Source organism: Watersipora subatra, chromosome 5, assembly GCF_963576615.1.
Source record: "Watersipora subatra chromosome 5, tzWatSuba1.1, whole genome shotgun sequence".
In the NCBI taxonomy this organism is placed as follows: domain Eukaryota; kingdom Metazoa; phylum Bryozoa; class Gymnolaemata; order Cheilostomatida; family Watersiporidae; genus Watersipora; species Watersipora subatra.
The window spans coordinates 32804591-32825459 of record NC_088712.1 but is presented as its reverse complement, the minus strand read 5'-3'; the positions used below and the strand labels follow the sequence as shown (position 1 = coordinate 32825459).

The 20869-nt window shown below is 36.8% G+C and overlaps 2 protein-coding genes across 3 annotated transcripts in view; one reads left to right on the top strand and one right to left on the bottom strand.

Annotated features, from left to right (window-relative positions):
* Positions 1–99: 99 nt before the first annotated feature.
* Positions 100–20484, top strand: LOC137396146 (embryonic polarity protein dorsal-like). 2 transcript variants are annotated; one of them, XM_068082299.1, is made up of 15 exons: positions 100–131; positions 568–653; positions 765–842; positions 1294–1381; positions 3839–3990; positions 4721–4812; positions 5730–5876; positions 7476–7574; positions 7962–8192; positions 8738–8830; positions 10256–10362; positions 10490–10622; positions 11285–11388; positions 15124–15273; positions 19789–20484. In XM_068082299.1, the coding sequence occupies exons 3-15, from the start codon at positions 778–780 to the stop codon at positions 19882–19884; spliced, it is 1557 nt and encodes a 518-aa protein (XP_067938400.1). In that variant the 5' UTR covers positions 100–131; positions 568–653; positions 765–777; the 3' UTR covers positions 19885–20484. The 2 variants fall into 2 exon arrangements, with proteins under 2 accessions (XP_067938400.1, XP_067938401.1); XM_068082300.1 differs by lacking the exon at positions 1294–1381 and adding an exon at positions 1004–1091.
* The window catches only part of LOC137396147 (BRISC and BRCA1-A complex member 2-like), a 29817-nt gene continuing 29337 nt past the window's right edge, over positions 20390–20869 (bottom strand). Inside the window, exon 10 of the mRNA XM_068082301.1 lies at positions 20390–20828. Coding sequence (XP_067938402.1) covers positions 20729–20828 — 100 coding nt within the window. The 3' untranslated portion in view covers positions 20390–20728. The remainder of the gene's footprint in view (positions 20829–20869) is intronic.

The following is a 20869-nucleotide window of genomic DNA, read 5'->3' as shown; positions in this document are numbered from 1 at the left end:
GAAGATACGGGCATAAAATACGGTTATTTAGTGCTTATTCCGATCTATTCAAAGAACTAGGCGTCGTACCAATTCGAAAACGAGATTCATCCTTTCTGGAAATTTTAATGGAAAATCCCATGGTTTTTCAGGTAGGTATCCATTTTTCATTCTATACTTGTGACGATAAAAAGCGTACGTGTTTAAATAGTCTCTGAAACTCGTGTAAACTATAGTAAAGTTTATTTCTAATAAAAATCTTAACGAAAACATTCAGTTATCTACTTTTATTTCGGTCTTCATCAACAAAGGTTCAACAATTGATCGAGCCATTCTGATTTTGTGGTTGTATCTATGGGCTGGGCATCGTGGTATGTAATCGGATTATAATGTAAACATCAAAAATTTTAATTTCTTAATAAGTAATTTTACTTGCGTGTTTCGGATTTGATCAGTTTTGACAGAAAAGCTAACTAATTTAAAATTGACTCGACCAAGATATATCATGTATGCTCAAATGCTCTATAGTATACAAAACGCTTGCGGTATTGTTGCGTATACCATCAATATTTTGTATATTTATTGCAGTAATAGCTTTTAATACAGTTTGACCAAACCGTCTTTGTGGAAAGAAAGTTCCAGTTCAAGATATTTTCTTGGTGTTCATTCCACTGGTAAGTAAAACCAGTTTTTTAGAAGCTTGGAAATTTTCATATTGTAAGAATATAAATACTGCCGTCAGCAATTAATTTTTTTGTTCAATTTTATTCATTTTTATGTTTTAGATTCAGTGAAACGATGCCAGCTCCACCTAACCAACCATATGTTGAAATCATTGAAGAACCTAGTGCCAAATCCACAAGGTATCTTAGCATATTGACCCGTCTCACTATATTTCATAACACAAAACTTTTGATGTTGCCGGTTTGGGTGTGTTTTTATCCTCAGCTACATCTAAATCAAAAAATTTCTAAAAAAAGAATTCTTTCAGTAGACTTTGTAAATAGGGAATTGGGTGTTTTAGATTTCGTTATGAGTCGGAAAACCAGCAAGGTGGTGTATTATCTGGTGCAACTTCTTCTAAGGACAAACAAACACACCCTGCCATCAAGGTATCCGAGCGCGTGCTGCGTATCCTCACAAAAGTCATGTTTTCGGAGCCATGTTCGACGAAGGGTTTTTGCAAAATAGTGTATATTCTAAACCAACACAAGTTTGTTTCAGCGAATACAAAAAGGCTCCTGGAATGTTGGCTATTGTGAGGATATATAGCAGGTTTTCTACAAATCATTTTGTTAATGGTTATTATTTTAGGTTTCGATATGAATGCGAAGGAAGATTCGCTGGGTCTATACTTGGGAAGTCATCAAGTAACGATCGCAAAACATTTCCCACCATTAAGGTATAATAGGAAACGATTATAGATACAGCAAAACTTGTTATGGTTTGTTCCCTCCTCGTCTTACATTACCTAACATGTCAGTTGCTCCTCTTGTCACTTCTAACACCTCTCGCTATCTTCCTTCTTTCTCTTGGTATCGTCTTGTGCTTTTACTTTGACCTTTAACCGCCATTGTCTGCATATGATTCGTTTGCTGACGTCTTTTCGTTGTGCGAGCATGCGAGCTTTCTGGTTGTGGGCAGTTAAAAAGACAGATAGCTGTTTGGTGATGTAGCCAATCTACATGTGTGATCAATGAAAAAATAATAGAAATTCTTCGTTGCGTTGAAAATAACTGTGAAATGAAAGATATTTTTGATTGAGGTTGCATTTGAATTGTCACCTATTTCACTGTAGCTTAATTATAAGGAGTTATCTTATCGAAAACTGTCTTGATTAAGAATTTTATGCACCCTTTTTCTTTTGGATAAAGTCACCAGTTGCTTATCTCCATATTTTTGACGAATTAGTGCCTATTTCCATGGTATTGTTTTATTTATCCTGATGAACATTTTTGTCAGTCATGCAAATCATGGAACTCTTCCATTCAAGGTTCGCCATCAATAATTGCTTTTTTGTAGCTACAAAACTATAATATACAGTCAAACTCGGATAACTTGCCCTCGCATAGCTCGAACACATAGTTAACTTGATCGGATTTGTTTGGTCCGATCCCACGTAATGATAAATTGCTTTAGATAACTCGACCTCAACTTGGTAAACTCGAACTGTTTTTTGCCAAATGGCTACTGCGACAGTTGTTATCGCTTTAGAATATCACTTTATTCCAAGTCATAGTGATAAACCTCAATTTTTAGTAGTTTTATGTCGTTATTACCATCATCGGCAAAATATTTTTGTTAACGACTTTTCTAAAGGTTTGCAAAAGATCAAATTTTACTAAACATCCGCTTGGCGATGCCCACCCCCTGAAAGCATCCGCTTGGCGATGCCCACCCCCCTGAAAGCATCCGCTTGGCGATGCCCACCCCCCTGAAAGCATCCGCTTGGCGATGCCCACCCCCCCTGAAAGCATCCGCTTGGCGATGCCCACCCCCCTGAAAGCCTCCGCTTGGCGATGCCCACCCCCCTGAAAGCATCTGCTTGGCGATGCCCACCCCCCCCTGAAAGCATCCGCTTGGCGATGCCCACCCCCCTGAAAGCAAGGAAAAATGAGCTATGACCTTCATGACCTTCGAATAAACTTGAAAAAAGTCAGCAAATTTGATCTTGGTTAAAACGCTCAAAAGAAAAAAATGTCTTTTTTTCTAAGCATTTCAACAGCGATCAAGTTTTGCCAATCTTAAACTTTACAGTAAAAGCCTTTTAATTTGCAACAAGCCATCTATGCATTTGATTTACATACATATTTTGTATATGTACATTTATCTACTAATAAATACATGGACCTGTTACAGTGCTCTGATAACTTGCACGCTCTGATAACTCGAACACATTCGTTCAGTCTCATGAAATTTGAGTTATTCAAGTTTGTCTGTATATGAAAAAAAGTAAAACTCGTTCAAAAATGTTGTATGATTAGCTTTACTCCAGTATTGCTCCTCTGGTTAGCCTTACTTGTAATAGGTATTATCAATTAGCGTTATCAAGAGAGTCGTTGATTCAGTACTTCAGTGGAGCAACTCATGAAGAATGGTTGAGCGGCAAGCTCTTCAACCAGGAAATTCCTAGGATAAAGTGTGATTCATTTTTGCTCATGTTGCGAAACGATATATTTCTAATGCTAGTTGAGTCATAACTGCTCTGCCTTTGTAAGTGCGGCGAAGTCTTCATTCTCTAGTTTAAGCTATGCTCAGCTACTTCGCCTAGTGGGGAATAAATTTATTTTCCCATTTGTCTAACCGCTGTAGCCTTGGCTGCAAATTCTTTGCTCTAGCTATGAAAGAAGCGTTTCGGTATTACCGATATCAACTCGTGCGCTTGGGTTATTAACGAAAATATTGATTAAATCAGCCTCTGTTCCCCACCGAACGCTGATGTAATGTCAAGCCAAGCATCGTGTCATTTGGAAACTGGATTTTCCATCGGCTCATGGAATTTCCAAGTTCTAGAACTTTCTAATGTCTCAAACGGACAACCTGCTATTGGACAAAGCCACACACTGTTCACATGATTGGTTAGTCAACGCAAAAACTGCTTGGGAAATTTCCATAGGCTTCTATTACATCACCTTAATGCCAGGATGAGGAAAATAGCTGAAGTTGGATCAATGCCAACGCAGTCACGTGTCACTGCTTCAATTGGTTACGGCGAGCTTGCGTATAAGTTCATCAGCAAGTGTCGCCACAAGCCTATTAAGCTAGGTTTTTCCAGACTCGATGTGTCCATAATAAACACTCCCTATCTTACATTCATTTCTAATGTAACCAATACAATCTTTGACACATGGCATTTCAGGTGCACAACCACAATGGAGCTTGTGTGGTAGTTGTGTCATTGGTCACTCATGATGATGACAAGCCAAAGCCCCATCCTCACACTCTAGTAGGACCAGAATGTCGACAGGGTGTCTGCACCAAAAAAGTTAAAACTGGCCTGGACTGTATACAGTGAGTGCTTGAATTGTTGAGGTGGCTGTATTTTATAACGCGCAAAGAGTTCATTGAATCGTGGTCTGTGCAGAAACTGCAGATTACTACATAGCCACTGCGGGAAGGTATTTGAGTGACACCGATGTTGGTGTGCTTGGCTGGGGAGCCAGATATCCGGCTTGATTCTCGTGGGATGAAATCTTTTTCCTAACCTCTTGGCATGGCTATGGCTGGATGAACGGATGCTGTTCATTTTTAGCCAAGAATATGGTGTTATTTTCTGCTAATTTAGGAAGTTTATGTGATGCTTTTTAGTGCGAAATGTTTTCTTATTAAATTTTTTGAGGGAAAATTGGACAGACTGCAGGTTGAAATTCCAAAATTCTGGAGTGCATCGAGGTTTACTTTTGTAGAAAGGTTACTAAAACCACAAAAAGACACTGATAGACTTATTCCTTTTTTGCCAAGTATGGTTAAGTACTTGCTGGTTATCTTTCCAAAAATACCTTGATTTTTAATTGGGTAAGCTGAGGCACTGTGGAAATATGAATCCTTGTTGACAAGATCTTGCAGACTTCTGAGAGAAGCAAGAAGGTAGCATATCTTGTCTCTCTTGAAGATGTCACTGCAGTTTACTCCCTCGTTTTTTGCCTTTTGCTCTTATTTTTTTGCTCGCGTTTAATGTGCCTAAATTATGAAGCTTGTCTAATGGGTTTTTATGTTTTACAATTGCTTGTTTCTTGTATAGGTTTCCCAATCTTGGCATCCAGTGTAAGAAGAAAGCGGAGCTTAAGGATGCTCTCTCTCTCCGACAGCAAATTCGGGTCGACCCTTTCAGGAGTAGGTCACTGAGCCACTGATACTCTTGCTGCTCTGATACTCATTTATCCTCAGCCATGCGACTGCTAACCGCCGTTCCATTTCTCCCATTTGTTTCTTAATTATTTGCCACCTAAAGTCGCTACCAACCTATCGGACCAGTTAGAAGTTTTAAAGTCGCTCACCCTGATCTCTCATTCTCATATACTGTACCGAGACTGATGTTGTGTTTTTCTCTGATCCCCTCTGGTCCTTGTCCGGAGGGAAGCTTACATGTTATATGTCACAATCAGAAACAAGATCCTTGCAAACAGTTTCACTCATCTCAGCACCTTTCACCTAACTGTGACCTGCAAACCTGTAAACCTGCCTCATATCTCTTTATACTATATCTTAGCTCCTGTACGTATTTAGGATATTGTAGGTAGTGACTGAGATTTGATTATGTTATGACGTTCAAAACTGTCACATGCTGTAAAACCTCTATTCGAACGCCAAGGCACTTAATATTTCTATCCTTCCCCTATTATAGTGGCGTTTAATTAAAGTGACGATCAAATAAATGGGTAGTGCTGTATTTGTCGACTAGCTCATCAGCATTTTGGAACGATACATTTAACCTCTTATCCCAATATCTACTCAATATCCACTACAACAACAAACATTTCATTGATGTAACCAAGTCATTATTAGTACTATTTTGTGGACACTTTTCTACTGCTCCCTTTTTATTATGAGTTCATAAGATCAAATAATGTCAAGGTGGCAGGCAAATAGGGGTGGTGTTCAAATAAAGAGTGGCGTTGTATTTTTCAACCCTTCTCTATAGTGGCATTCTGTTAAAGGTGACATTCTGTTAAAGGTGACGATCAAATAAAGGTTTTATGGTATTCCTGTTGCATCGATGACCTACTCAGGTATGATATCTGTGCTTGCAGCTGGATTTGATCATATAGAAAAACCTCAGCTCAATAACATCAACCTGATGGTCGTCAAGCTTTGTTTCCAGGTGTTCCTACCTGATGAATCTGGTAAATACCAGAGACCTCTGCCACCCGTCTGCTCTACAGCCATACATGATAAAAGTATGTACAAATGTCAGTACCATTGTGACTATTTGAGGAAAATGTGTACATATGTCTGTGCTGTTAGGTACTGTGTGGTTGTACATTAGAGCCTGTGTTACAAGCAAATGCGTCCATTTACGTTTTGTATTTCCATGAATTTGGTGTTCGCCAAACCATTTTCACCAAATGTTGCTTTCGTCATTAGAATGATATAGCCAATCCTAGAACGCAAAAAAGTACCAAACTTAGGGGTCTGGCTGATGCGATAATTCTGATCGAAAGCAAATAAAATGACATTACGTGATCTTAATTTCAACAACAACAACTCGATTCATGCTATATATGCAGCTGGTAGCCTCTTACTTACGGTTTGTTTATACAGTAGCGATAGCACTGAAGATAAGCTTCATGCAAAGATTCATCGAAAAAGAAATGCAACGGAACTAGTGCATTTAGCCTTTTTCTGTCAAACTTTTGTTTTGACGGTAGAAACACACCCATGTGAAGCAGCTCTTGTTCGATAATTATACGTTATGACAGCAATAACAGTCCATATTTGGTCGGTCACTCGATCGCTTGTGTTTTACGTGCGTCACATGCATGTCATGCACATCACATGCGTCACGTGCAATGACATTAATTGTATTAATGGAACAGCTTGAAGATTTTACCAAAAAAATGTCTGATTTTTCCCATAAAAGGAAATTAATTTCTTACGCTGCTTCTAAAATAATAGTTGTTATTATTAATATTGGTTACCATTAACTCTTGCTGCCACATAGTTTTTTACCGAGACAATTAAATATTCGGTAAAACAGAATGTTTGACATAGGTGCATATAAGCTGTCATTAGCTTTGACCAAATTAATTAGCATAAAATTGTACATCATCTGATGCCATAAAAAAGCCACCAATGTGTTGCGGAATGAGTTTGGACACGTTTTTCTCTTCATACTATCCTTTACACTGTGGTTGACATGTTGAGCACGTTCTGAGTTAGACGTTACTACTGTTGCTATTGTTTACCGCATTATTATTACTAATGCATTACCGCATTATTATTACTGCTCAAAATAAATACTCACTTTCACTGCCACTATTGCTACTATTGCTATTGCCCAATATATACTCATTAGGTCTACATTGATCAACAGTTTGTGAAACTTGTGATGGCTCAATGCAAATAGATGATCGTTTCCTTTCTATACGATAGGCTAATTATACAACTATTCACCAATCAGAAATGTTCTGTGCTAACCCTACACAAGCTGCTCCGCTTTCGCAATCCTTTGCTTTGATAGGTACATACGGCGTGTTACAGTTTAAAGGTTAGGCTTGTATGCGAATTCTTATAAATTCCCTGTTTTCAGAGTTGTTTTGTTAGGGTCAGCCTATACACGAGATAGGCTTATATGCGGGGACATGCAGTAAATAGTATTGTACATTGCTGGCTGTTGTTGGCCTCTACATAAAGATAGCATATTAAGGCATATACAAAGTAAAGTATGATAGCGTAGTAAACCTTCACACAGGAACTCTCAGCAGTATTCATTGCATTCTGGTCAGGTACATTGATATGCATTTTGTGATGTTAATCATATAATCATCTCTGTGTAGAAAGTGCCGGAGAGTTGTCTATCCACAGTTTTCTTCCTGAGAGCTGTTTGGCGAACGGCAAGGAGGAGATGATTCTGTTGACGGGTCGTCTTCCCAAAGGTGAATAAGACAGTGAATGTTCTATATTCAATCAAAGTTCCATAAGTGGATTTGTGTAAATATTTCGTCAATAATGTTAATGGCAATACTAAGATGGATTTTTTACAAGCAATCGAATCTATTTTAATTACTTGTAGTGTTACTATATCTTTGTAAGCTCATCATTCTAGTGTATTGTTTTTACCCTGAGACTTTTTAATAGTTTTTCTGGTCATTAGAAAGCAACATTAAGTTTTACTATTTATTCCAGCATTGTTATATTATTCATATTTCCTAAAGTATTCCTAAAGTAGTTGTAAGATACTTTTTAAGCGACAAATTTGCTAAACACACAAGCTACTTGCTCTTGTCGCCCAGCGCAATCATTCACGCACTTTCTGCAAATAGCGGACGAACTCGAAGTGCGGTTTTATGAGGGTCAGTCGGATAAACCTGAATGGGAGGGTTTTGGCACGTTCACCCAGAAGGACATTCACCAGTCTGTTGCACTGACTGTGCGTATTCCTGAGTACACAAAAGCATTGTCGCGGAGCAAGCAGCAAGTCAGCATTGAGTTACGTAAAAAGCACACGCCGTCAGAGAGGAGCTCTCCTCGCAAATTCTACTATCTCAATGCAGGTTGGTATACAGCGTGACTCGTTCTTATTTGCTGCTTGACTTTGGAGATGCTTAGTGTATTGTGAATGTGTGTGACGTCAGGCATCTAATTATGTGTCACGATGAGTGGACACTATAAGTTGGTCAGGAGCATGTCATGATTTTAAGCATATTCATAGACTCTCCAACTCATATGCAAATATAATAGGAGCGGTTGATCATATTTGGAGCATATGCAAAAACACCATAGGAGTCTTCCTAACATGACCAATATATGGCCATTGGTTATTTATGTTGCTCTCTCCTTTTCCTGTGGGATGGAGTGGAGTGCTGTGGCAGCGGGAGTCGTAGCTTTATATTTTAGTCAAATTTCAATTGTTAAGTTCAGCCAGGAAGCTCGACTAGCTAGGAATTAATGAGTCCAATCGCTATATTCACTTACGGATTCTCTTGACGAGAGTCTTTCACAATTTTAGTGTACTATAGAGATGATTTTGAGCAATAGTTGATACCGGTGTTTGTTACTTAACTCATATATGCATTTGTATTATGACTTTTGTTTGCAGACAGCAGAAATCGTCATCGACCTGGAAATAAACGAGAAATAGAGGAAAGTCGCTTGTTCATTACACACTCCAAAAGGATAAAACCTGACCCAAGTGAGTGATAAGCAAGGCTGGTCTTTTGACCTTTTACCATTACATGACTTACATTATAGCTATAGTTATTACTGATCAGGTATCATTGAATGGAATTTATTTGTCTCTTTTTTGCTGTTTTGTGTAGCTTTTTATTATGCTTCATCGTAATATTGTGAAAATGTTCAAAAATATGAAAATCTGATCCTCCTGAGGATGGCCTCCTGAGGATGGCCTCCTGAGGATGGCCTCCTGAGGATGGCCTCCTGAGGATGGCCTCCTGAGGATGGCCTTCTGAGGTTGGCCTCCTGAGGAAGGCCTCCTGAAGATGGCCTCCTGAGGATGGCCTCCTGAGGATGGCCTCCTGAAAATGGCCTCCTGAGGATGGCCTCCTGAGGATGGCCTCCGTATGATGATCTTACGAGGTATATTACAAAGAAAAAAAATAATTATCTCTAAAAGTTTCAACTTTGTTTCAATTACCGAGTGTTCTAATTTTTAGCAATTCGTTTAAGTTTGTTAGAATAAAAAAATATTAAACTTTAACACTATTATTACACACATATTAAACATTAAACTATTTGTAAAGCTTTTGTGAGGCCATGCCCCATTAAACTATTTGTAAAGCTTTTGTGAGGCCATGCCCCATTAAACTATTTGTAAAGCTTTTTGAGGCCATGCCCCATTAAACTATTTGTAAAGCTTTTTGAGGCCATGCCCCATTAAACTATTTGTAAAGCTTTTTGAGGCCATGCCCCATTAAACTATTTGTAAAGCTTTTTGAGGCCATGCCCCATTAAACTATTTGTAAAGCTTTTTGAGGCCATGCCCCATTAAACTATTTGTAAAGCTTTTTGAGGCCATGCCCCATTAAACTATTTGTAAAGCTTTTGTGAGGCCATGCCCCATTAAACTATTTGTAAAGCTTTTTGAGGCCATGCCCCATTAAACTATTTGTAAAGCTTTTTGAGGCCATGCCCCATTAAACTATTTGTAAAGCTTTTGTGAGGCCATGCCCCATTAAACTATTTGTAAAGCTTTTTGAGGCCATGCCCCATTAAACTATTTGTAAAGCTTTTTGAGGCCATGCCCCATTAAACTATTTGTAAAGCTTTTTTGAGGCTATGCTTATTACAAATACGTGTAACTTTCAAAAAAACAGTAACTAACATTGTAAATCGTTGGCTATAAACAAGCTGAATCTAAACGACTGACAGAATTGTGCTCAGTAGTTTACTAGGGGATGAACCTACTTTGGTCGGCGAACCTACTTTGGTCCGCGCAACAATTGAATAGTATTCATTGATATGATCTGCAATTGTATCGTTTAAAGTATTAATGACTTTCATGAAGGACCTCTTAAAAGTGTGGAATCACAGGGGTTATAGCGGGTCTAGAAACGATTCTCTCTGACAGTTTAAAAAGTGTCTCTGTCTTTGTTGCCAGCATTAACTAATGGGGAGCAGCACCTGGGCCCTGCTGTCTTGGACGATATAGAAGTTAGCATGGAAACAAATAGCTCAGGAGGTTCAGGGTTTGGCAGCGGCTATGTGGTGAGTAACTGTTTTAGTCGAGGCAGGTTACAGGAAGAGTATAGTGTATGTGTTCGAAAAACAATTAGGTACTATGTAAAAAAATTGTTTGGTGTAAAAGATTTAAAAGACATTTTTATGTCTGTAGCCCAATGGTGCAGGAGTTTATAACCTTCCGCCACCGACTCAGACATACCAGTACAGCGGTCAGACCACCTATGCGCCCATGCAAGTTCCACCGAACCAACCAATAGTTCAAATGACTCCTCAACCACAACCTGGTGAGCGATAGATAAATAAGTCCTGCTTTAGGAATGAATTTCAGGGTGGCGGGAGTCTGGTTTCCTCATTTGGTCAGGAATTTTGGGATCTGTCAGTTGAATTCATTGGTCAGTTTTGTGAATTTGATGATGAATGATCTGCAATGATGAGAAAGAAGCAGTTTACAGTACATTGCAATATTGACCAATGACCACTCGTGTCATTTGTCTGACCTGACTTTTCTTCGATAAAAGTAGTCACTAGGTGACTAGGAGTACAATGCCTGGACTTGCTGTCAGCTGTTCGATTTGGTTGGGTACAGAGGCTAAACCTAATATTGTGCTTGGTTTTGTCCACAATCATTGTTGTTTCTATTCTCAGGTATTCATTCATGCCTTGGCTACAACAAATGTTGGCCACCAATGAATATTCTCTAAGTTCCCTATCTCCTTCAACATCTTGCTAGGCTGTGTACATCCTGGCCACTAATTAGTTCATTGAGCCTGTCAAACTATCAGCTCTTGACTATTTCTCAATATCTTTCAACTATGAAACAATGAGATTGATGAATTGTGTGGCAGATGTTGATATAATGATGACTGCACTGAACTCTGGTGAAGCCTGTTTAAATCTTTTGTTCCTTATGTGTAAGCAGACCAGTTATTATTCATTGATGTTTCAGAATTGATGCGGGTGAGAGCCAGTGACATAAACATCTACAGGAATGACAACTCCGGCAAAGTGTTTATGGCTCCAGGTCCCACTGCTGCCAATCGCAATGCTCCAGTACGATACCTCTCTGCTATCTCTTGCGCTTCATGATATATGTATCATGAAGTTTAATATATAAGTTTAATTTTTTTTACACACAGTATATACATATATATATACTGTATATATACTGTATATATACTGTATATATACTGTATATGTGTATATATACTGTATATGTATATATATACTGTATATGTATATATATACTGTATATACATTCTGTATATATATTCTGTATATATATACTGTATATATACTGTATATATATATATATATATATATATATATATATATATATATATATACAGTAAACATGGAAAACTCAAGCTTCACGGGACTGAGTGAAGTGTTCGAGTTATCAGAGCGTTCAAGTTATCATAGCACTGTTACAAGTACATGTATTTATCAGTAGATACATGTACATATACAAACTATAACATAAATCAAAAGCATAAATGGATTGTTTCAAATTAAATGCTTCTAATGTAAAGTTTGAAAAGAATTTATCAGAAAGTATAGAGATTTTTCTATCACTTGAGTTTTGTTTGTTATTTTATGCGATGTGACTGCCAGGACGTTTTCAAATTAAAATTGGCAACACTTGATCGCTGTTGAAATGCTCAGAAGAAAAGAAATCGTTTTTTTTTTTAGCCTTTTAATCATGATCAGTTTTGCCGATTTTTCTTGAAGTTAATGCAAAAGCTACCGCGCTTTTTCTTGCCTTCGAAGGACCATCGCTAAGCGGATGTTGGGTAAAAATCAAATTTTACCAAACCTTTAGAAAAGTCGTTGACAAAAATAATTTGCTGATGATGGTAATAACGGCGCCTATGAGCTACTAAAAGTTGAAGTTTATCTCTATGGCTTGGAATAAAGTGATATTCTGAAGCGATAACAGCCGACTCGGTAGCCGTTGGGCAAAAAAAATGTTCGAGTTAACCAAGTTGAGGTCGAGTTATCTGAAGAAATTTATCATTGCGTGGGAACGAACCTAGCCTGTCTTGACAAACTGTTGCTTTGGCGAAGTTGTCTCCCTGTCGAGCAACACAACAGCTTGTCACAAGACGTACTGCACCTGATGCATCAGCTGCACTTATTGGGAGTTGTTCTCTTTCGTCTATGCGGCTTGGTTGCGACGCTATGTCAGTCGCTCCATTGGTAATCATAACGAATTGGCGCGAAATGTTATGTAGAAAAAAATAAGATTACAACGTTTAACTAGCGACCAGTCTCGGCGGTAAACTTTAGTAGAACTTGAGAGCTCATGCAAAAACAGCGACTAAAATATTTTTGTATCAGTCAGTTTTATTTGTTCTTATGGATTTTATTTTATTGTTAAGTTCTACTAAAGTTTACAACAGAGACTGGTCTTTGGCTAAACGTTGTTATCTTATCTTTTTCTACATGAATTTTTGCGCGAAATCCGTTCGGATTACCAATGGAGCAACCGCCATAACATCGCAGCCAAGCCGCATAGAGGGAAGAGAACAACTCCCTTTCCGTGCAGCTGATGCATCAGGTGCAGGATGTCTTGTGACAAGCTGTTGTGTTGCTCACCCGCTCAATGGGGAGACAACTCTGCAAAAACAACAGTTTTTCAAGACAGGCTAGAACAGACCAAATAAAACCGTTCGAGTTAACCATGTGTTCGAACTATCCGAGGGCGAGTTATCCATGTTTGACTGTATATACTGTATGTATATATATATATATATATATATACCCTACAGGATGAAAATATTTGATGGTTATAAAATGTCGCGATTTTGCGAACAGTCAATTCCGCGAATCATTAAATTCCACGAATAATTAGTTCTATTTTTAATCACAAGGAAGAATAACTACTGCCTCAATTTAAAAACTAGCCGCTAAGCATAAATACTAAACGTAGTTGAGTTCCAAAACCTTTTTAAAATCATTGCTGGGGATTTGAGCTAACTTTATTGCCAATGCATCACATTTCTTTACACAAATTTTCAAGGTTGTCACAAGATTTGCAAAATGGCGTCATCGCAAAAATAGCTGCTAGGTAGAAGTACTAAACATAGCTGAGTTCCAAAACTTCATTAAAATCATCGCCGGGGCTTTGAGTTTCATTGCCATTGCATCAAACTTCTTTACAAAATTATTCAAGGTTTTCACAAGTTATTCGGCATGACTTTGTCATCGCAAAAATCTCCTACAATCTTTTTACATTGAAATCAACTCCATCAATCTCTATACCGAAGTTGTGGATGATAATGATTCTGATCTGGACATTATGGTATGTATTTGATTTGCAATGCCGATACGTTTTTCCATAATTAACAGCGTTAGTTAATTCTTATGTTTAAAAACTGATCGCTTTCATTAAATGCTTCAGCTATTGTTTTTGTACTTCCTTAACATTTATTAATATTTTTTTATGTTTATTGCAGATTGAGAATGAAACAACCTATTTCGATTAAGAAAACTAGAGACAAGTAGTAATAGTCATCAAGGCAGGAATATTGGCAAAGAAGCAACCAGTCAACCTAGACCATTTCATCAACAACAACTCCTTGATATCGCTGCAGCAAACATGATTATATTATATATTTTATTTCATGTATAGATATATTATAATGTATTACAAACTTGAGTGTACAAATAAAATATTTCAAATACAGATAAAAATTTTTACAAACAATGAATGGAGTAAATATAAACAGTTTAGTCCATATGGCGGTTGTCCAGCAATAAAATTAAACTGGTACTCTTGATAAGTGAATACTAGCGCGTAATGGTGCTCTCTGACTAGTTATTTTGGTAACAGCAGCTCTATATCGCTGTCACTGTCTTGGGTATATGTTAAAGACGATTCTCTTGCTACTACATGGCTGGTAAGGAAGTTGTCATCGGAACTCTCCTTATGGATTACTATTGCAGTTCTGCCAGTTGGCCAAAAATTTGTGCTCGTAAAGGCGTTTTTGTTCCTTTTCTAAAACAGATATATTCTCCTCGTTAGCAGCTGCGGTCACTTCTACCTCAATTTCAAGACCTCCCTGAATGATTGGGGATCTTTTAAGAATGACATCTACCACCCTTGCAGTCATTGTGCCTCCGTGTATGATGAAAAATCTCTCACACTAAAACAAATAACGAAGCGGTAGGGATGGAAACATAAATATTGCATTGTACCGAAGAACCAAAGTAAAATTCAACTAATTTAGTAAATGGTTTTGAAAACACTCATTACTTACCACAAGTTCTTGGTTCATCAAAGGCCTCCAAATCGATAATATTCGTGAAAACCTCTGAACGCAGCAAAAATTATAGCTTAGCATGATCGACTCGTAGTTCTAAGCTGAATAGAAACTGAAACATGCGGTGTGCGCATGCGTAAGGTTAACTCTTCCTAGAGAGTGACAGTGTTCAGCCGCGAATAAATTAGTCTGCGAATATGCATGAAAAAGGCAGTTTTCGCGAAACTTGACTCCACGAATAAATTCATTCTGTAGGGTATATACTGCATATATATACTCTATATATATACTCTATATATATATATATACATTGTATACTGTATATATACTATATATATATACTGTATATATAGTCTATAATATATGTATGCTAAAATATGTTTATGATGAGTATTTTCGTTTGAAAACAAATATTTAGCGTCTTTTATTGAAAAGAATTGCATGGATATCACAGTATGGTAAGTGTTTGTCACAAATTCAATTTGGCTTTTCTTAATCCAAGACGGGCCCATGGCAATTGCAGGAAGTAGAACTCGGAGAGGAAGTGTTCAGTGGCGCCGAGACATCTATCGATGAGATCCTCAGGATGACTCGAGAGAACCCTGACTCAGAAATCTATATACCATCAAACCTCAGCGAGCATATCAACATGATGTTGAACCCCACTGTGGATGTAAGCTAACTCTTCATAGCATTCTTGTCAGTTTTAAACAACTGTGTGTCTCGCTTCGTATTCACTACTCTCTCATCAATCAGCGACAATTATTGTCGCTGATTTCAATAGTAAGCTACCGCATACTATTATAGTATGCGGTAGCTTCACTCTTGAATACAATCCTTTCTAGGCTCTTTTTAGAATCCCTATGGCGACAGCTTAGGGAAATGCTCAGACATCTGTTGTTGAGGTCTACTTGCACTCATAAACAGTTCGATGCAATTATAGCTCTTAACATTTTCTATCATTCACTGAACACATTGGTCATCATATACATATCTATATATATTTCTCAGAGTCTGTGGTTGTTGTATGTGGATCTGTCTACATTCCAGCCATAGATTTTAAAACCTTGATATTAAAATTCCACGTTCTGTTGGATCTGAACCCACGACAGATGCATCGACAAGTTTCTTATCCGGACGCTTTACCACAGAGCTAGAACCCCATAGTGGTATATATGTGGTAGTATATGCGATGCTTATATGTCTTTTTTCGTTAAAACTAATAATTTATCTCAAACTTAAAATTTGGTGATTTTTGTACTGATTATATACAGTGGAACCTCAATTCTCAACCAACTTGATTTTCGACCAAAAATTTTGAGATTTGTTCGTCTCGGATCTTGAAGATAAATTCGGTTCTTGACCAAACTGGAATATGCCCATTGGATATAGAACAGCACTGGAAACAGCAGGGTAACATTCGTTAACAAATGGAGAAGCAATTTACTCTTCATAAATCCTTTACAAAAAGGGAGGAACCATCTGTGATGACGTCTCCTTTACCGAAGAGATATGCTAGGGAGATGACCCCTGTAGCCGAGTTCCCCTACATTGTTTTGGAGGAGCATTCTTCTTCGAAGATGTGAAGTAAACGTGTCATTGCTGTTTATATTTTATTTTTCCTCTGATGTAACTGATCTGTTGCATTTATTGCCGTTTCATTATTAATTTTTGCAATTTTTGGTATTGTATCTTAAAGGTTGACTTGCAACAAAATTCACATTACAGTTATTTGGTATCAAAAGATTCACCATGTCTTACTCTGTTGTGCTGTAAGTGCCAAATATGTGGAAATGTGATTACAAGCTCTTAAAAGCTCAAAAACGAAAAGCCGCCGTAGATAGGAATCTCTTTATTTCGATGTCGTAAACCCGAAATTTGGTTATCGTCTTGTCATGTATGTTCTCATGTGAATTGAAAGGCCAATACAAAGCTCAATATAAAAATTATCGTAGTACTAATTTATGACAAACACTTCGGGTTTCACCGAAGACCCCGTATCAAATATAGATGCTCGCTACTTTACAGTTTTGTTTCGGCCTGGTCTAATCGGCAAGTCGTAATCTGATCATGTGACCCAATACTTCGCAAATAATTTCTGCTGCACTTTTCAATTATCACAAGTGACCAACAGGCTCGTCATGATTATCAGACAATGATATGTACTCCTTTGAGGTAAGGTTTAAAAATTAAATGAATTTTTAAGGTAAGTTATAAGATATCACTGCTAAAAGTGAGAGCATTACGATGACGATAAAACAGACGCGTAAAAACAATAGACATAGTTTTATTGAATGCGTGAAGTATATTTGTGAAAATATTTCGACGAATAAGGTTGCAAGAAAGTGTAAACAGAAACCATCTCTCACAACTACATCACATTTGAGCCATTTTGAAGAGGGAATCCGAGCTACGGCGGTCTCGTGTGGCTGCGATTTTCTGTTCGTTTTGAGCTTTTAAGAGCTTGTAATCACTTTTCCACACATTTGGCACCTACAACACAACAGAGTAAGACATGGTGAATCTTTTCATATCAAATAACGGTAATGTGAATTTTGTTGCAAGTCAACCTTTAATGTTTTTGATGTTTTAAGAGCAAAAAATACGAAATCTTAACTTTCTTTTTCCATCATCATAAATAGAAAACCTTTATTAAAATTAAACACAATCTATATCTACCTGTTTTTATTTATAATATACAGTACAGTTTATGGTGTAAAACGTAAAATACTTTGCCGAAGTTGTTTTCTTGCCTCGAAACGGATTAAAATTTACATACATTTATTCTAATGTGAAAAATCGTTTCGGATCGCACTCGGTTTTCTAACAACCTTTTGGAACGGATTACGTTCGAGAACCGAGGTTTCATTGAATGTTATTAAAAGATATACGTCGCTAAAATTTATGAAATTTGAAATTTACAGTGGTTGGAAAACTTTTACAGTTGTTTTATTTATTTTTAGTTTTCCTGCACAAAACATTTTTCTCATGATATGAAGTTTGAAGGTTACAGTTGTTTGACAAAGTTGGAAAACCTTTACAGTTGTTTTTATTTTCTCTCCTAATTTATTTCAACTACACAAAACACATCTCTCATGATACGCAGTTTGAAAGTTAGAATGGCAAATTTTGTTATATGTTAAATAAAAATAAATTATCTATCCAAACACTTTATTACCTGTGCAATGCCGGGTAGCACAGCTACTATACAATAATTCCCACATACATGTACATATAGGGAATCAGATGTCCTGAATGCGCTCCATCTTATACTAGTATGTTATTCTACTAGCACGCTCATCTTCAACTTTGCGCAGTTGGCTCTCTACCTCATATACCTCTATACCTCATGCTCAACTGTGTCTATGCGTAGACTAACTGCCGATTTGCTTTTAAGTTTCAGCCGATATATGTGCCAGGCAATTTGCCATGTAATTGCCGGTTCCTGTAACTGGCCATACAGAGAACTTCCTTTGCTCATGATATCTTTCCTGGTATTGTAATTGGCTGCAAGTGCATACGACTTTTAAATAAAAATTGTAGTTCAGTCAAGGGTAGCTTTATTTGGCTTTTTTAAGCAAAGATGATGAATCGTTCGCTTTATGTGGACAGTTGTTGCTTTGAACAAACCAAATTGTTAATTTTCTCAAGGCTTTTGGAATTCCCAGTTGAACTCCAGTTAGTAATTTAAAGACTTTAAAAGCCGTGTAAACCAAAGACATTGAAAACTCTTTCTAAAGATTAACGTTTTTTATTGGAAAAATTCAGTTTTCTAATGGATTGCAATAAAAATTACTTGCGAGGTTTGTGCTTTATATTCATGAGTAACTAGTAGTATCATTGTGTACTCACAACTCAATGAAGAAGCGTATAATTGCTTTTTGTTAGGAAGCCAGGCTAATCAATCAATCGCATAACTGGAGCAACTTTCTGTCGATTAGGGCTGCAATGGTTTTCCTGATTACAGAGATCTGATGGTCTAATCATCTAATGGCTACTTTCACACGAACAAGCATTATTTATAAGATTAGGATGGTCCAGGGTGTTGTAAAGTGAATTTGATCATTGGTCTTGATCAAATCAAATTGGTCTTGAAATTATGATGCATATCATAACTAGCGTTATGAACCATATCATAACTAGCGTTATAAACCATATCAAAACTAGCGTTATAAACCATATCATAACTAGCGTTATAAACCATATCATAACTAGCGTTATAAACCATATCATAACTAGCGTTATAAATCATATCATAACTAGCGTTATAAACCATATCATAAGTAGCGTTATAAACCATATCATAACTAGCGTTATATACCATATCATAACTAGCGTTATAAACCATATCATAACTAGCGTTATAAACCATATCATAACTAGCGTTATAAACCATATCATAACTAGCGTTATAAACCATATCATAACTAGCGTTATAAATCATATCATAACTAGCGTTATAAACCATATCATAAGTAGCGTTATAAACCATATCATAACTAGCGTTATAAACCATATCAAAACTAGCGTTATAAACCATATCATAACTAGCGTTATAAACCATATCATAACTAGCGTTATAAACCATATCATAACTAGCGTTATAAACCATATCATAACTAGCGTTATAAACCATATCATAACTAGCGTTATAAATCATATCATAACTAGCGTTATAAACCATATCATAAGTAGCGTTATAAACCATATCATAAGTAGCGTTATAAACCATATCATAACTAGCGTTATAAACCATATCATAACTAGCGTTATAAACCATATCATAACTAGCGTTATAAACCATATCATAACTAGCGTTATAAACCATATCATAAGTAGTGTTATAAACCATATTATAAGTAGTGTTATAAACCATATTATAAGTAGTGTTATAAACCATATCATAAGTAGCGTTATAAACCATATCATAACTAGCGTTATAAACCATATCATAACTAGCGTTATAAACCATATCATAACTAGCGTTATAAACCATATCATAAGTAGCGTTATAAACCATATCATAACTAGCGTTATAAACCATATCATAACTAGCGTTATAAACCTTAAATTCAGCACTTGAATTCACATACGTGCAGCATTGTCATCCACACAATGACAATGCGCTGCACGTCTGCTGCATCCATGCTGTGAAACAATCTTATGCATTTATTCAAAATGTTTTCAGATGTTAGATGGTGATACCATACAGTCCACTCCAAGTGACTCATCAGAACAGCATCACACTACAAGCCTCACAAAGGAACTCAAGAACATATCATGAGCTGCCCAATGAGATGCTGTGTGAATGGGGGTATTAGACCTTAGCCGAATAATTATTCAATATCTATTTGTAGCCCAATAACTCTATTTCGATATTTGCATGTTACCACTAGACATACAATATCAATGTGTTTATTTGTGATGCCTCCTCCACTTTTTCTTATTGTACCCTTTTTGTTGCCAATCTTATGATGCTTTCTTAGCATTGTGGTTCCTTATTCTGACTCCCCTCATATGCTTTCCCATATATGACTAAACATTTATGTCTAAATATTTACATGTACATAAACATGCGGAGTCCAAAATGAATTCTTATTTATTGCTTTCTCAGCCAACCCACATTACGCTTTATTAAAAGATGATAAAATCTCTCCATGTTTGACCATTGCTTATATTATGAGAGATTGCTTTTATTATCAAACAGCTGGGTGTTATGGGATGCGGTGTACATATGCATTATACCTGTATTCCGTGTCAAGGAATGAACCATTTTATAAACTGTTAAATTTACTTGTATTTCGCAAAAATATTTTTATTTTATAATTGTGTAGAATAAGATCACATGAAACATAATAAATAAATGTAACTGAATCAATCAAGACGTTAGAGCATCTTTGAAATCAATGAGCCGGAATTAGATCCTTGGACTGTTAACAGAGCAACAGACCTTGAGAATGTTTATGGTTTTATCATCTTGTACCCATTGAAAACATGCACTTGGTGTTACAAGCTTTCTACTAGATGTGAATGAGTTGAAGGGTTGCACTGAAGAATCTATCGTGAATGGTCAGACAATAATCATTAAGTTGGGTCAGCAATGGTGGAATAAAAAGGGAAATGCTTTTTTACGCGTAATCCGGAGGAGGCTCGGATTTTGCCCGAAGGGCTGTACCTTCAATGACAGATGCCCTCTGAAAGTTTGGGATCACATCTGCTATGAATGCTCTACAAATTGAGAACAGATGACTTGTATACCAATATCTATG

Excerpts from the sequence above, each read along its gene's own strand:
- LOC137396146 (XM_068082299.1), top strand. The coding sequence starts at position 778 with ATGCCAGCTCCACCTAACCAACCATATGTTGAAATCATTGAAGAACCT. Across the intron at positions 7,575-7,961 it reads GACGGGTCGTCTTCCCAAAG|CGGACGAACTCGAAGTGCGG; the intron begins GTGAATAAGACA and ends TTCTGCAAATAG. Across the intron at positions 8,831-10,255 it reads AAGGATAAAACCTGACCCAA|CATTAACTAATGGGGAGCAG; the intron begins GTGAGTGATAAG and ends CTTTGTTGCCAG.